The sequence below is a fragment of the Mustelus asterias genome, chromosome 18, assembly GCF_964213995.1.
Source record: "Mustelus asterias chromosome 18, sMusAst1.hap1.1, whole genome shotgun sequence".
Classification (NCBI taxonomy): domain Eukaryota; kingdom Metazoa; phylum Chordata; class Chondrichthyes; order Carcharhiniformes; family Triakidae; genus Mustelus; species Mustelus asterias.
The window spans coordinates 60,679,470-60,695,985 of record NC_135818.1 but is presented as its reverse complement, the minus strand read 5'-3'; the positions used below and the strand labels follow the sequence as shown (position 1 = coordinate 60,695,985).

General features: G+C 40.6%; 1 protein-coding gene across 5 annotated transcripts in view; it reads right to left on the bottom strand.

Annotated features, from left to right (window-relative positions):
* ppp2r5ca (protein phosphatase 2, regulatory subunit B', gamma a) overlaps positions 1 to 16,516 on the bottom strand; it is a 285,519-nt gene that overhangs the window by 82,688 nt on the left and 186,315 nt on the right. For 3 of the 5 annotated variants that reach the window (XM_078234133.1, XM_078234129.1, XM_078234130.1), the window contains exon 3: positions 12,008 to 12,170. Coding sequence is in view for 4 of the 5 variants with exons in the window: in XM_078234129.1 (XP_078090255.1) it covers positions 12,008 to 12,170 (163 nt within the window). In the remaining variant the exon portion in view is untranslated. Of the gene's footprint in view, positions 1 to 2,147; positions 2,376 to 12,007; positions 12,171 to 16,516 lie in introns of those variants that run through there. The other 2 variants (XM_078234131.1, XM_078234132.1) reach the window with 2 other exon arrangements.

Below are 16,516 nucleotides of genomic sequence, written 5' to 3'. Positions count from 1 at the left end.
TTTACTTGAAAAAAGCTCAAGTTATATGTATTTAGATATATATCACAAATATCCATTTCCACTGATCGACATGCTGCACCTCTACAGTGTTTTGTACAGTACTTGTTAAAATTTGGGCAATACCCAGGAGTCTGCCCGCAACTTTTTTTAAACCTCATCATTTCAATGTAACATATTGTTCTGTTAAAATTTAAATCAATGTACCATTTATTTGAAATAGATCAAATAAATCAACTTGGACCAAAATTAGGCTTCAATACAGAAAACAGATCTGTGGTAAAGGGTGCTTTTCCAGACTGGTGTAAAATAAATATAAATGACTTGGATGTTAGAAGAGAGTAAAATTTAAAAATTTACCAAAGATATCAAATTTAAAGAATACCAACTGACTTGCAACAGAACTAAGTTGGCTAGCAGAATGAGAAGACTTGATGGTCGAATAGTTCCCTTTCTACACTGTGAATGAGGCGATAATCCTCCTTTCACTGCCTGTGAAATATTTTATGCATTAATTGCAGTATTCAGAAGTTACAAATTGCTCTGCACCCGAAGTGCTGGAAATCCTAGTATCTGTAGCCGAATATCATGCAGCACCCAAACATTTGCTCTTTAGACAAACATATGCTGTCAGAATGCTCGACACTATTGCTAACATGCTTTCCACATGCATCCAATTTCTTTGGTTCAAACATTTACTAATAGGCTGTTATTTGCAGTAATTTCTGGCAACATGTTACTTATGACTTGCAGTAAGACTTGCAACTTCTGACCACAAATTAGGTAACGGGACTGGTAAATGCTGTCCACATCCTGAACTGAGAAAGTAACTAAAGCTTCTAGCGTAAAAGCAAATTACTGCAGATACTGGGATCGGAAACAAAAACAGAAAATGCTGGAAAATCTCAGCAGGTCTGACAGCATCTGTGGGGAGAGAATAGAGCCAACATTTTGAGTCTGGATGAACCTTTGTCAAGCTCATAACATGCCAGACTGCAACTACCAATCACCTCAAATAATAATGTAATTGCTTAATTCTAGCCCAAATCTCGGCTTGGAATTATACAGCAAATTATTTTACAAAATACAATCCTCTATACCTAACTTAAGGAGATTTCTCAGTATTAATATTTGCAGCAGGTACTCTCAGGAATAGCCAGTCTGTGTGTTTAATTTCATAGCCATTGGTTGTCATCAAGTTCACACTAATTAAATTCAAAGAATGTAAACAAAAAAAATCAGCAATACGTTCAAAATCTCATGCATTATGAAATTGGCTTTAGCTTAAAAAATCTTTTTAATGAATGTTATTTAAAAAATAGTTATACTTAGCAACTGTCTATATGCGAGGCACTGCATTTTAAACTTCCAAAAAACACATTACAGACAGTAGAATGTTGAAAATATTTCAGTGCATATCCAATAAACATGATCTTAAAATAGGGAAGCTTCCTTTTCTAATAAACTGCTAAATTCTAAAAGTAGCTTTCGAAGACTTGGCTAATTATAATTCCTGGATAGGTCCCATCTTGTACACAACATTCCAAAAGCGTAAAAAAAATCAAGCAAGTAAAACACAACAAGCTGCAAATAAATACAGCACAACACACATCTAAATTTCCTCGGATTATTATTGCAATCATCCGCTATATAGAAGATCTTGAGGTTTTTAAAAAAGTCAAGTTGAATTGATTCAACTGAGGCTGGCTAGTTTTTAAGACTAATATGCAAGCAGGAAAAAGTTCTGTTACAAAACAAGCTCGGTGAAGAGCCAAAATTGGGCCAATGCCCAGCCCCCAACAATCATTCAATCTCTCCTAAAGGCTAATGACCTCACTTCCTTTGACATCAGCATGCTTGACTGGGGGGGATGGGACAGTGACAGCAGAAAGCAGCAAACCGAGTTTCTAGATTGTGAGAAATGCTTCAATGAACCCAAGCAGACTCACCAACCGTACAGCTGCAGCCTATTACAAGGTTTATCATTCCATTTTCAAGGAACAGCAAAAGGAAAAGCTTACGAAACAGAAGCTTCAACAAAACTGCGCTACAAGAGCGCACTTCCTTTATTTCTAATCTCACCTCACAAAAGCTCTGCACGAACAGATAAGCAAACGAAACATTCCACTATCGCTTACATTATAACCTACCTCGAAAGTGTAGAAGGCCCGTGGGCTGGAAAGGCCCATTCGAACTGGCTGCATCCACCACCATCCTGCTACCAGGTCTGTTACATGTCAACATCTAGCCTATACCAGCAGAACAAGCTGTTCCTCAAGGCAAGAAACCAGCTTCCATTTTAGCACAAAACACTCAGAAAATGAAGCTACACCGAAGGGAAGAGGCTAGTTAGTGATGTCAGCACTCAGCGGAAAGCTGATTGGGTAGTAATGACTACATAAAATGACACTAACAAACTGCAAATAGAAAAACGTTTCTGATTGGCCATCACTGTGCATTAAGTGTATACATTGATCAGATTACTGTTCAACTCTGCTCATTCCCGAGGTTTAATTAGGAGCAAGCAATAGCCCCTTCAAAGGAAACACACACAAATGTATTTAAAATGAGATTTTAAATCTTAGGTATGCTACAGATCAGATTTTGTATAACACTATTTTCTTTTATTCTCTCAAGTCGTCCTTGCTCATTTCAAATAAAGCAAATCTAGTTCATATATTCATAAATCCTTTAATTAGATCACCATACAGTTCTCATCAGTAAGGGAAGGTTGGAGCCTACCATTTAAAAGGTCCTACCATTTAAAAGGTGCCGTGTAAATCAATTTAGATTTGTCAATTCCCAGGTCTAGCAAATGAATTAATGCTTAAGCAATGACAGCCTTAGGGACTACAATGCATTTCCACCATCTAAGGTGTGGCTCAATTTCACTAATTGTTTCACCTTCATCTGTGAAGACTATGAAATAATAACAGGACATTTAGAAAGTCAATATGCAATCCATCAGAGTAAGCATGATTTTATGAAGGGTAAATCATAGAATCCCTACAACACAGGAGACCAATTGGCCCATCGAGTCTGCACCGACCACAATCCCACCCAGACCCTATCCACGTTACCCCACATATTTACCCTGGTGGTTCCCCCTGATACTAAGGGGCAATTTTCCATGGCCAATCAACCTGACCTGCACATCTTTGGAGTGTATCTGGACTTCCAAAAGGCAATTGATAAGGTGCCACACAAAAGGTTAATACACAAGGGATTAGGGGTAATTTATTAATTTGGATAGAGGATTGACTAACCAATAGAAAGCAGAGTCAGGATAAATGGGTCTTTTTTGGGTTGGCAAGATGCAACTAGTGGGGTGTCACAGGTTTGGCCCTTGGCCCCCAACTATTTACAATCTATATTGGCTTCAATGCAAAGAACGTAGGTACTAAAGCCAAATATGCAGATGACATTAAAATAGGTGAAATAGTAAGTTACGATAGTGAAATAAGAAATTTACAAATGGATATGTAATGGTTAAGTAAATGGGGTAAAATTTGACAGAGGGAGTTTAACGTGGAAAGTGTGCAGTTAGTTATCCATTTTGGTAGAAAGAATACAATGGCAAATTATTATGGAAGGAAACTTTAGAGTGCTTCAGTGCAGAGGAATCAGGGTGTCTTTGTGCATGAATCCCAGAAAACTAGTATGCAGGTACAGCAACTAATAAGGAAGGCAAATGGAACTCTCCCATCCCTACACTTTTAACTTCTCACTACAACACTGGCATCTACCCGGCAATGTAGAAAATTGCCCAGGTATGTCCTTTGCATATACAACAAGACAAATCCAACCTGGCCAATAACCATCCCATCAGTCTACTCTCAATCATTAACAAAGTGATTGAAAGGGTCATCAATAGCACTATCTGGCAGTCAAAGAACAAAGAAAATAACAGCACAGGAACAGGCCCTTCGGCCCTCCAAGCCTGCACCAACCATGCTGCCTGACTTAACTAAAACCCCCTACCCTTCCAGGAACCATATCCCTCTATTCCCATCCCATTCATGTATTTGTCAAGATGCCCCTTAAAAGTCATTACTGCACCCACTTCCACTACCTCCCCTGGCAACGAGTTCCAGGCACCCACCACCCTGTGTAAAAATCTGCCTCGTACTTCTCCTTCAAACGTTGCCCCCTAGTAATTGACTCTTCCACCCTGGGAAAAAGCTTCTGACTATCCATTCTGTCCATGCCTCTCATGATCTTGTAGACTTCTTTTAGGTCACCCCTCAACCTCCGTCGTTCCAGTGAGAACAAACCAAGTTTCTCCAACCTCTCCTCATAGCTAATGCCCTCCATACCAGGCAACATCCTGGTAAATCTTTTCTGTACCCTCTCCAAAGCCTCCACATCCTTCTGCTAGTGTGGCGACCAGAATTGAACATCATATTCCAAGTGCAGCCTAACTAAGGTTCCATAAAGCTGCAACATGACTTGCCAATTTTTAAACTCAATGCCCTGGCCGATGAAGACAAGCATGCCGTATGCCTTCTTGACTACCTTCTCTACCTGCATTGCCACTTTCAGTGACCTGTGTACCTGTACACCCAGATCCCTTTGCGTATCAATACTCTTAAGGGTTCTGCCATTTACTGTATTAGACCATTCTGTATTCTGCCATTTACTGTATTATCATATCTGTATTAGACCTTCCAAAATGCATTACCTCACATTTGACTGTGTCGATGGTAACTTGGGAGAGTTCTGTAACTTGATTTTGTGTCTCTGTAAGCCCTGTTTGAGAGCAGATTTCCACTCCATCTGACGAAGGAGCAGTGCTCCGAAAGCTAATGGCATTTGCTACCAAATAAACCTGCTGGACATTAACCTGGTGTTGTTAAAACTCTTACTGTGTTAAACTCCATCTGCCATCTCTCCGCCCAAGTCTCCAACCGATCTATATCCTGCTGTATCCTTTGATGGTCCTCATCACTATCTGCAAATCCACCAATCTCTGTGTCATCCGCAAACTTAGTAATCAAACCAGTTACATTTTTCCTCCAAATCATTTATATATATTATAAACAGAAAATCCTTCGCATTAATCAGCTCATTAATGCTCAGTTTGGATTCTGCCCCAACTTCATTACAGCCTTGGTTCAAACGTGGACAAAAGACTGAATTCCAGAGGTGAGGTAAGAGTGACTGTCCTTGACATCAAGGCAGCATTTGATTGAGAATGGCATCAATGAACCCTAGCAAAACTCTAGTCAGTGGGAAAAAATCCTCCACTGGTTGTAGTCATACCTAGCACAAAGGAAGATGGTTGTGATGGTTGGAGGTCAATTATCTAAGTTCCAGAACATTACTGCAGAAATTCCTCAGGATAATGTCCCAGGCCCAACCTAGGCTGCTCCATCAATGACCTTCCTTCCGTCACAGGGTCAGAGGGAGGATGTTCGCTGATGACTGCACAATGTTCAGCATCATCTGTAACGCTGCAGATATTGAAGCAGTCCATCCCCAAATGCAGCAAGACTTGGGCAATATCCAGGCTTGCGCTGACAAGTGGCAAGTAACATTTACACCACAAGTGCCAGGCAATGACCATCTCCAACAAGAGAGAATCTAACCATCGCCCCATGGTATTTAATGACATTACCATCGCTGAGTTCCCCGCTCACAACATCCTGGAGGGGATTACCATTGATCAGAAACTGAATTGGACTAACCATATATCTGGTATATGTAGGTCAGAGGCTAGGAATCCTGTGGCAAGTAACTCATTTCTTCACTCCCTAAAGCTTGTCCAACATCTACAAGCCACAAGTCATGAGCTCGATGGAATAACGTCCACTTGCCTGGACGAGTGCAGCTCCAACAACATTCAAGAAGCTTGCCACTATCTAGAACAAAGCAGCCTGGTCATCTCAACCTGCTTCTTTTCACTCACACCCAGTCCCCCCACTTGAAATTTTAACTAAATAAAGCAATTGAAATTTGTTCCCTTGCTTTTCTTAAAATAATCACGAAATAACAGCTGCAACTGTGAGAAGCTAAAGGCAAACATTCCAGCATTTCAGCTGACTGAATAGTACAAGGCATCCTGAAAACTGGGTACGAAGCACATGCTCAAACTGAACAATCTAAATTTAACTAACCAAATCATAGCTCTGAGCAAAAGTATCACTGTTAGCCCAGGCTTTTGTGAGTGGTCAATGACAACATTAAAAGGAGACAATACAATTAATAAATTTAAATGTGTTATTGATGGGCGGCACAGTAGCACAGTGGTTAGCACTGCTGCTTCACAGCTCCAAGGTCCTGGGTTCGATTCCCGGCTCGGGTCACTGTCTGTGTGGAGTTTGCACATTCTCCTCGTGTCTGCGTGGGTTTCCTCCGGGTGCTCCGGTTTCCTCCCACAGTCCAAAGATGTGCGGGTTAGGTTGATTGGCCAGGTTAAAAAAAAATTGCCCCTTAAGAGTCCTGGGATGCGTAGGTTAGAGGGATTAGCAGGTAAAATATGTGGGGGTAGGGCCTGGGTGGGATTGTGGTCGGTGCAGACTCGATGGGCCGAATGGCCTCCTTTTGCACTGTAGGGTTTCTATGATTTCTATGTACCTTTTTATTTTGTTTAAAATATAAACAATGGACATTAGAAATTTCAATTAGTTAGTGAGAATAAAATGGCCAATACCTTCAGCATGCATTTGGAATGATTTATAGGAAAATGATAAATACTACATGTAGATGGAACAAAGGCATTGCTCGGATCAATACTGGAAATACTATAAAGTGTCACCAAAGGGCATAACATAGTACCATGCCAGGCAACTGTGTTAAAACAATAATTCAAATTCTTGTTTACACAAGTTTTTAAAAGAAATTCACAAGAACTTCAATGCACTCTGGATATGCAATCCCTATGGTGCGGAGGCCATTTGGCCCATCCAGTCTGCACCAGTTCTCCGAATGAGCATTTCACTCGGGTCCACCTCCCGGCCCTACACCCATAACCCTGCACATTTACCTTGGCTAATCCATCCGACCTGCACATCTTTGGATTGTGGGAGGAAACCAGAGTACCCGAAGGAAACCCACGCAGCCAAGAGGAGAAGATGCAAATTTCATAGTCACTCAAGGCCAGAATCGAATCCAGGTCCCTGGTGCTGTGAGGCACCAGTGCTAACCGCTATGCCACCGCTATGCAAACTTATGGCAGTAACGAAATTGACAGTCCTAACTACATCAAAGCTATTCTTATAACAAAACCTCTGTTGCATTATATCATTATAAGCATCCCATTCAGCTACAACTCTACACATTTGACGCATGTAAAAACATCGAAAACATTAGTAGGCCATTTGGTCCTTCAAAACCACTCTGCCATTCAATACAATTATGGCTGATCCTCTTACTCAACACTATACTCCCATGCTCTACCCATACCCATATCTTTAACTTCTAGAAATCTATTTCTTTCTTAAACGAATTCAGTGGCTTGGACTCCACAGCCTTCTGTAGTAGAGAATCCCACAGATTCAGTACCTTCAGAGAAGAAATTTCTCCTCATCTCATAAAATACCCTCTATTCTGAGACTGTGACTCCTTGTCAAGATGTCTCAGGCAGAGGAAACAACATTCCTGCATCAATGTCCAGCCCTATCAGAATTTAAACAGTTCAATTAAATCCACTCTCATTCTAAATTCCAGTGACTACAGGCCCAGTCGATCCAACCTTTCCTGAAATGACACGCCTGCCATCCCAGGAATCAGTCTGGTGAACCTTCGCTCCCTCTATGGCAAGTATATCCTTTCTAAGGAGAGCAAAACTGCACCCAATACTCCAGGTGTGGCCTTACCAAGGCCCTGTACAGCTGCAGAAAGACATCCTTGCTCCTGTACTCAAGAAGCTTTGCAAAGAAAGCCAACAGACCATTTGCTTTCCTAACTGCTTGCTATACTTGCATGCTTGCTTTCAGTAACTGGTGTACAAGGACACCCAGGTCCCAATCTATCACCATTCTGTTTCTCCACCCCAAGTGGATAACTTCACATTTATCCACATTATACCCAACTGTCAATCAAGTTGTCTAAATCTCCTCAAAGTCTCTTAACATCCTCCTCACCATTCACATTTCCACTAAGTTTTGTATCATCAGTAAACTTAGAAAAATTACTTTTGTTTTCCTCATCCAAATTATTGATGTATATTGTGAATAACTGGGGCCTCAAGCACTGATCACTGTCTGCCAATTCGAAAGAGACACATTTATTCCTACTCTGTTTCCTGTCTGCTAACCAATTCTCAATCCATGCCAATATATTACCCCCATCCCATGTGCTTCAATTTTGCATACTAACATCTTATGTGGGACTTTATCAAAATCTTTCTGAAAATCCAATACATCACATCCACTGGTTCACCTTTATCGACCTGACTAGTTACATTCTCAAAAGAAAACTCCAGCAAGTTTGTGAAACATGATTTCCCTCTCATAAATCCATGTTGACTTTCTCTGATCCCATTGATATTTTCCAAGTGACCTATTATCACATCCTTTATAACAGACTCTAGCATTTTCGCTATTACTGGTGTTAGGCTTTTCATCCTGGCACACAAATAACTTTCCCAGAAGACCCAAATGTAAATCTAACACCGGTGTATCAGTACTCACCATCAGCAATTAGCTGTGGTCATGGCACTTCCTAAGCACTTTGGAACATGAACAGATGCAAGTGATCCAATCTTACAGCCATCACCTATATGCAAGCAACAGTTCCCTACCAGTACCTTGTCTTAATAAACAATATGAATACGTTCAAGATATAAAAGGTTGCCCTTGAGCATATATAGTTGCTCAAGATCAGTTAAACAGATCATAGAATGTAACATAATATGTCCTTCCTCACAGCTAATCATCAAGCATTGTGATGACTAATGTGGAACCATTCTAACTTGCAAATATACACAACTTGCCACATAACATACTGTCTGGTCTGGAAATTTCAAAATTATGCTTAAAAAGATTTAATAGCTTAAACTAAGTCACACAGTTAAGTGGAAATTTGAATGCAAAATAATTCTGGTAACTTGAATAAAATAATGGACTATCTAAAAATGATAAACTAAACTGTCAGAACATTTTAATTTTCAAAAAGTAACATAGAAGTTGTTCAAAAAGAACTTAAAACTCTAATTAGTAAAACAAAATACAACAGGGATGTCAGGGTAGGAAATGTGTTGCAGTTGTAGCATGTTAGGACTAGTGAACACCTGTGTGATACACAGCAGCCACATCTAACAGAACTTCAGGACAGAGTTGACAAGCTGGAGTCGGAGCTTCAAGTACTGTGACATATCAGGGAGGGGGAAAACAACCTGGACACACAGTCACCTCCTTGGGTTAGGTATTTCAGATTTGGTTTGTGGTCATGGACAGGAGGGTGCGACTATGACTGAGGGAGGTATGGGGATCTAGAAGGCAGGAAGAAATTACATCAGTCTTCCCAACATTCAGTTCGAGATTTAGGAGGGGGTAACTGTACCTGATGAGACAGACATGTTAACAATAGCAGCTAACATGGGCTTCAAGAAGGACAGCTGAGTAGTTAACAGTTTGGTCAGAATAAGATCAAGGGAGCTGGAGATAGGGCTCATGGTCAAGGTGAACTCAAAAGCCAGGGTAGAGGATAGGGTAAATCTACAGAAAGATGGGAGGTCAAGGCTAGAGCAGCAGGGAACATTTAAAATTTGGTCCAGTGGGCTAGGAAAAGGGCCGGAAACAGAACTGATGATGACAAAAAGTCCATGAGGGCCTTAAACTTGTTGGAGGCAGGGAAGAGTGTTTTAAGAAAACAGCTCGCGAAGTAAGGTGTCATCTTTACATTCCTGGATAATCTTTACTAAAACTGCTCAGCAATCAATGGAGAGTAGGACTCAAAATGCTATTTATGGTTCAGCCAGGTCTGGCAATGAATGATTAAACCAGCCATCTGCCAAACCTGCTCAAATCTGTGTTCTATAAATTTAAGGCAGTGGACATGAAGGGCACAAAAAATAGAAAATGCTGAAAAATCTCGGCAGGTTTGACAGCATCTGTGGAGAGAATAGAGCCAACGTTTCAAGTCAGGATGACCGTTCGTCAGAGCAGCATGAAGGTTATACTGGTGAGCGACAAGGGTGAGAGAATGTAATGGTTTTAATGGAGACAAGGGCATCAAAAGTGGTGGGATCAAGTATAGTAACGGTAGTAATGTTAGCCATGCAACAGCTCATTTTGAACAGCTTATTTAAGTAGGACATTTAACATAATAAAATGGCTCAATGCCCTTCACAGAAGCAATAGAAAGCAAAATTAGAACCAAGCCACATACGGTGATATCAGTGCAAAAGGATAAAAACTTAGTCTAAGAAGTGGGTTTTAAGAGGCATCTTAAAGGAAGAAAAAGAGATAGAAAGATAGGGAGGTTTAGGGAGCGAATTGCAGAGCTTAGGGCCCAGGCAGTTGAAGGCACAGCCACAAATGGTGGCACAATTAAAACTGGGGATGTTCAAGGAGGTCAGAATTAGATGAGCACAGGCATCTCAGGGCTGTGGGACTGGAGATGACATAGATAGGGAGGGGTGAGACCATGAAGGAACTTGAAAACTAGAATGAGAATTTTAATATTGAAGTGCTGCCAGACTGGGAGTGAAGGCAGGCCAGTGAGCACAGAGATGCTGAGCAAACATGACTTGAGACAAGCAAGTTTATGGAGAGTAGAATGTAGGAAACTAGCCACGAGTGCATTGGAATTAGCAAGTCTAGTAGTAAAGGAGGCATAAATGATCATTGTCGGCAGCAGATGAACTAAGGCAGGGACAGTTGGGTAATGTTACTGAGGTGGAAATAGTGGATCTTGGTGATGGTATGCATGTGTGGTCGAAAGGTTATCTCAAGTCAAATATAACACCAAGGTTGTGAACAGTCTGTTTTAGTCTCAAACAGTTGCCAGGAAGAGGAATGGAGCCAGCAAGTAGGAAATAGACTGAGGTGGGGACTGAAGATAATAGCTTCAGTTTTTCTAATATTTAATTGGAGGAAATTTCTGCACATCCAGTACAGGATGTTGGGGAAGCCGTTTGGTAATTTAGCGACAGTGGAGAAGTGAGAGAGGTTGTGGGGATGTACAGCTGGGTGTCATTAGCAAACATGTGAAGACTAACTGCTTTCAGATGTCACCAAGGGCAGCATGCAGTTAAGAAACAGGAGGGTGCCAAAGTTAGTTCGCTGGGGACCAGCAGAAATCACAAGTGTGGGAGCAGGAAGAGAAACCACCGCAAGTGATACTCTGGCTATGAATAGATAGATAAGAATGGAATCAATGAGTGCTGCTCCACCCAGCTGGACAATAGTGGAGAGATGTTGGAGGGGGAATAGTGTCATCAACTGTCAAAAATTGCATAAAGGACAAGAGGCACAGTGACACGGGATGTCACAGAGCCATTTTAGTACTTTGCCACAGGGAAAAATCTGATTGGAGGGATACAAACCGGAGTTCCATGAAAGACATAACAGAGTCCCCCAAACAAAAATACACCAAATCATTTGTTTTAGGTTTTGGCTGAGGGATAAATGTTGATCAGAAAACCAAGAGAGCTCCCCTACTTGTCTTTGAATAGTGTTGTTGAATCTTTTACGTGTAACTGTGGGGGAAGATAGAACTCCACTTAACTTCTCATCTGAAAGCCAGCACATTAGATAATGCAGCACTTCCTCAGTTCTGCACAGTATTGCCAGCCTAGATTATGTCCTCAAATCCTTGGAGTGGGGCTTAAATTCATGGCCTTCGAACTCAGAGAAAATTCTACCACTGAGCCAAGGTAGAATAATAAAGAGAGAAAAGGTAAAGCACAAAAAATGAAATAGGAGGCATAAAAGAAACCAGCAATAGAGACACACAGATCACTATTTCTGCTGATGTTGTATGTGCATCACAGGAAATTTAATAGTCCGGAAAAACATTGATGCTTTCAGAGTTAAACACACAAGACTCTGATCAGAAGTATTACCTTTCAACGGTGGTAGTTTTTGTAGTTCCCTGTTGTTACTGATATTGAACCTAGAGGAACTGTGACGCTTTTCTTTCTTCACTACTGCTGTAGGTCCAGGAAATTTTATCTTTGTTAACTGCGTAGTAGGAGGGGTACTGTTGTTGGGCCTCTTGTTTGAGATCTGAAAAAAAAAAACGTATTTTTGAATCCTACTGAAAAGCTTAATACTTTGACTTCAAATTTTATAATTTCTTTGCATCCCAAATCATTCACAGCATCTAAAAGATTACAGTTCTAATTGAAGTTTAGTTGGCTTTTTGAAAGCTGTAACTTTATAATTTAAATCAAAATTGACCTTTTTTAAAAGTCACTTGTTCATTTCAAAAATATTTTGAATAGTATGTCGGGAAGCTAGTCAATATTTTTAGTATTTCTAAAGGTAAGTCAAACAGCATATCTGAAAAACAAAATCTAATGTTAAAGCTATTCTGGAACAATTTTCATGTCCATACATTAGCAGTATGTTGTGAGAAGAAAGATTTGATACCCTCTACCAAAATTAACCAAATATAAATAAGGATAACAAACGCTTCTTATAGTCAGAAAATAAGTGGACAGAATAGTTTCTAGGAAGTAATACTAAAGGCAAATGCCCTTGATCAGAATTTAGAAAGAACTCTTGAGGACACAACACAAGAAAAAGAAGGAATAAGCCACCAGACTCTTCCAGCCTACCCACCATTTAATATATGCCAACCTCAACTCCTTTCCCCATAGTGCTCTATTCGTCAGTCTATCTAATATTTATTCACCTCCACATTAAAGACCTTGAATGATCCAACCTCCACCACCCTTTGGGGCAGAGAATTCCAGAGTTTCACCACCATCTGCGAGAAGAAATTTCGACGCACTTCAGTTTTAATTGACCGGCCCTTTATCTTGTAGCTATGTCCCCTTCTTAGAGACTCTCCGATGAATGAAAACATCTCATCATTTACCCTGTCAAGCCTCCTCAGGATCTTATATGTTTTAATAAGGTCTCCTCTCACTCTTCTCCACACCAAGGAATATAGATCCAGACTATTTAGTCTCTCTTGATAGAACAACTTTCTCATTCCAGGAATTAGCTTGATGAATATCCTTTAGACTACCTCGAATGTTACTATATCTTTTTTTAAGGTAAGGGGAACAAAACTATACACAGTATTTCCATGTGAGGCGTCACCAACCCCCTGTACAATTGCAACAAAACCTCCCTATTTTAAAACTCCAACCCCTTTGCAATAAAATCCAAACTGCCGTTTGCCTTTTTGACTACTTGTTGGACTTGCTTGCTAGCTTTTTATGCTTCATGCACTAGCTGTTGTCTCCTTCTGTCTGCTGGCCAGAAAACGAACCCATAAGAAGTTAACGAGCTCATGCCGTTTTTGACCTCAACCACATCTTTCCCACCAATGTGGGCAAATGTTTCTACTTTAGAAGACAGGTGAATTGAACAAAATGGTTCACAGAATCATAGAACACTACAACACAGGAGGCCATTCAGCCAATCATAGCTGTGTTAGTTTTTTTGGCATTTGCTACCAAATAAACCTGTTGGGACTTTTACCTGGTGTTGTTAAAACTCTTACTTAGTTTTTTTGAGCATAGAGAAGCAAAACCTAGCTGCAACAATAATCCAAATTCACAATATTCAAATTCAAATTTTCCAACAAGTACAAAGTCATCCAGATTATTTTGAAGAAATTAATCCTCTACTCTCATTATTTCAATTTTTGGTTATAAACTGTTAAATCTGAGTCCACACAATGCTTGTACCTTAAAGTCTGCTGAAAAGGAAAAGCAAATTCAGATAGGTAGAGCAAAAATTTCTTCAGCTTCGCAGCCTCAGGATAGTTACATTATTTCTACTTGTTATAGTTATTATTTGGACTTTTGTCCAATCTGATCACCCAGCTTAAATTGCAGTACCAGGTCAGGATGAGATATCAACAATATAGGCAGTCCTTGACTTTACGATGTTTGAGTTACAATGAACAGCACTTACAACATTTATACATTTGCACCCTGTTTTGGCTTTACAATGATGTTGGACTGGGGTAAACACAGTAAGAAGTTTAACAACACCAGGTTAAAGTCCAACAGGTTTATTTGGTAGCAAAAGCCACAAGCTTTCGGAGCACTGCTCCTTCGTCAGGTGAGTGGGAATTCTGTTCACAAACAGGGCATATAAAGACACAAACTCAATTTACAGAATAATGGTTGGAATGCGAATACTTACAGCTAATCAAATTGATTAGCTTGCTGCATACTGGATTAGTTTTCCAAAAACAGATGCTTGCAGTCAACAAACTGCAACAGCAAAAAATGCAGCTTCCTAGTCTATTGGAAAGCGAAGTAGCAATTCTAGACCCCCGCTTCAGCATTTCAAGGAACCATTCCCTCCATGTGTGGGTGGCACAGTTATTAGCACTGCCACCTCACAACTCCAGGGCCTCAGGTGACTGTCAGTATGGAGTTTGCACGTTCTCTCCATGTCTGCGTGGGTTTCCTCCGGACGCTCCCGTTTCCTCCCACAGTCCAAAGATGTGCAGGTGAGGTGGATTGGCCACACTAAAATTACCCCTTAGTGTCCCAAAATGTGTAGGTTAGATGGATTAGCCATGGGAAATGTGTGGGGTTACGGGGATAGGGCAGGGAAGAGGGCCTGTCAGGAAGTCAGTGCAGACTAGATGGGCTGAATGGCCTCTTCTGCGCTGAAGGGATTCTATGAATTCATTCTTCAATCACCCCAACAACCCTTTTCCATGACACCTACCTGCGCAATACCTGAAACAAGGAAACAATACCTGACTTCTCATCACCTTTTTCACTGTCAAGGGCCCAAACCCTCCTTCCAGTCGAAAGGCAACTTAATTGTACTTTCTTCAATACAGCATACCTTATTTGCTGCTCCCAATGCAGCCTGCTCCACACTGGGGAGACCAATTGCAGATCGGGCAATCATTTTGAGAGCACCTCCTTGAGTAGCACAAGAGCCTGAAGTCAGACAGCAGAACTGAATGATGATATTGAACTGGAGGAGACTACTGATATTGAGTGATCAGGCCATGGTGAAAATTATAAATTTGGAGTTAGACAGGCTGGGAGCCAATGTAAAACACCTTGTTCAGTTCACAAGAGTGACCAGTTCCAAATGTCCTGCCATTTCTGACCCTTCCCACACTGACCTCTCTGTCCTCAACCTCCTATGTCATTCTAATGAAGCTGAAAACAAATTTGAGGAACAGTACCTCAAATTTCAATTCGCCACCTTAGTCTTCCAGATTGAATTTAACAATTTTGAATCATTACTGCCCCATTTATTTTCAAATGGCAGCTGTTGACAATGATTCTGCTATTCTCATTTCATTAGACCCATCTTTACATTTGCCCCATAACCATTCCCCTTGCCTTGCAACATAATCCCTTTTGTTATTTAATATCTCTTGCCTCCCACTCTATCACAGACCTTCCCTTTTGGTTTTCCCCACTTTCCTCACTGTACTTGCCTAAAATCTATTACACCCCGAAATTTGCCAGTTCTGGTGATGTTAACTTTGTTTATCCCTTCACAGTTGCTGTCTGACCCAAGTATTCCTCAAGCATTTTTTATGATTTGAAAATATCAAAATCATTAGAAATTCCTTTTCCCATCCCAGAAGCAAATGATGGATAAAATTTCACACTTGCTGCATCTCCAGTCTGAACAATAACATTACTTAACTGGCTAAAATTATGACCATACTAGCCAGAAATGGACAAATGAGAAATTGAAACCGAAGTTAAAAAACTGAAATGGGAAACAAAGTGGTTAGCACTGCTGCCTCACAGTGCCAGGGACCTGGGTTCAATTCCCGGCTTGGGTCACTGTCTGTGCAGCATCTGCACGTTCTCCCTGTGTTTGCGTGGGTTTCCTCCGGGTGCTCCGGTTTCCTCCAACAGTCCAAAAGACGTGGTTAGGAGCATTGGCTGTGCTAAATTCTCCCTCAGTGTACCCGAACAGGGACCGGAGTGTGGCGACTAGGGGATTTTCACTGAAATTTCATTGCAGTGTTAATGTAAGCCTACGCGTGACACTAATAAATTAATAAACAAACAGAGTTGAAGATCCTCACTACCAACTTTCATTCTAACCACTGGTTTAGTTTGAACCAGGCTGATTTGAACAGTTCCAAACTTCCAATCCTATATCATCTTCATCACAAAAATCAATTATTTTCACATCTATCCATTACCTATTGAAACCATAATTTCATTTTTGCTCATCTGCATTGGCTCCCAGGCTATCCAACTCCAATTTAAAATTGAATCTTTGGCCTCCTCATTCAATATCTCTATAACGTCTTCCAGTCCTGTATACCACATAGCAATGCTGCTTTGACTTCAGCCTCCTGAACAGCTCAAGGATGAAGTTAAATGAAAGTACTTTAATTGGTTTTACAACTAATTGCAGATATGCACTAGAAAAGGATACAGAGAGCAATT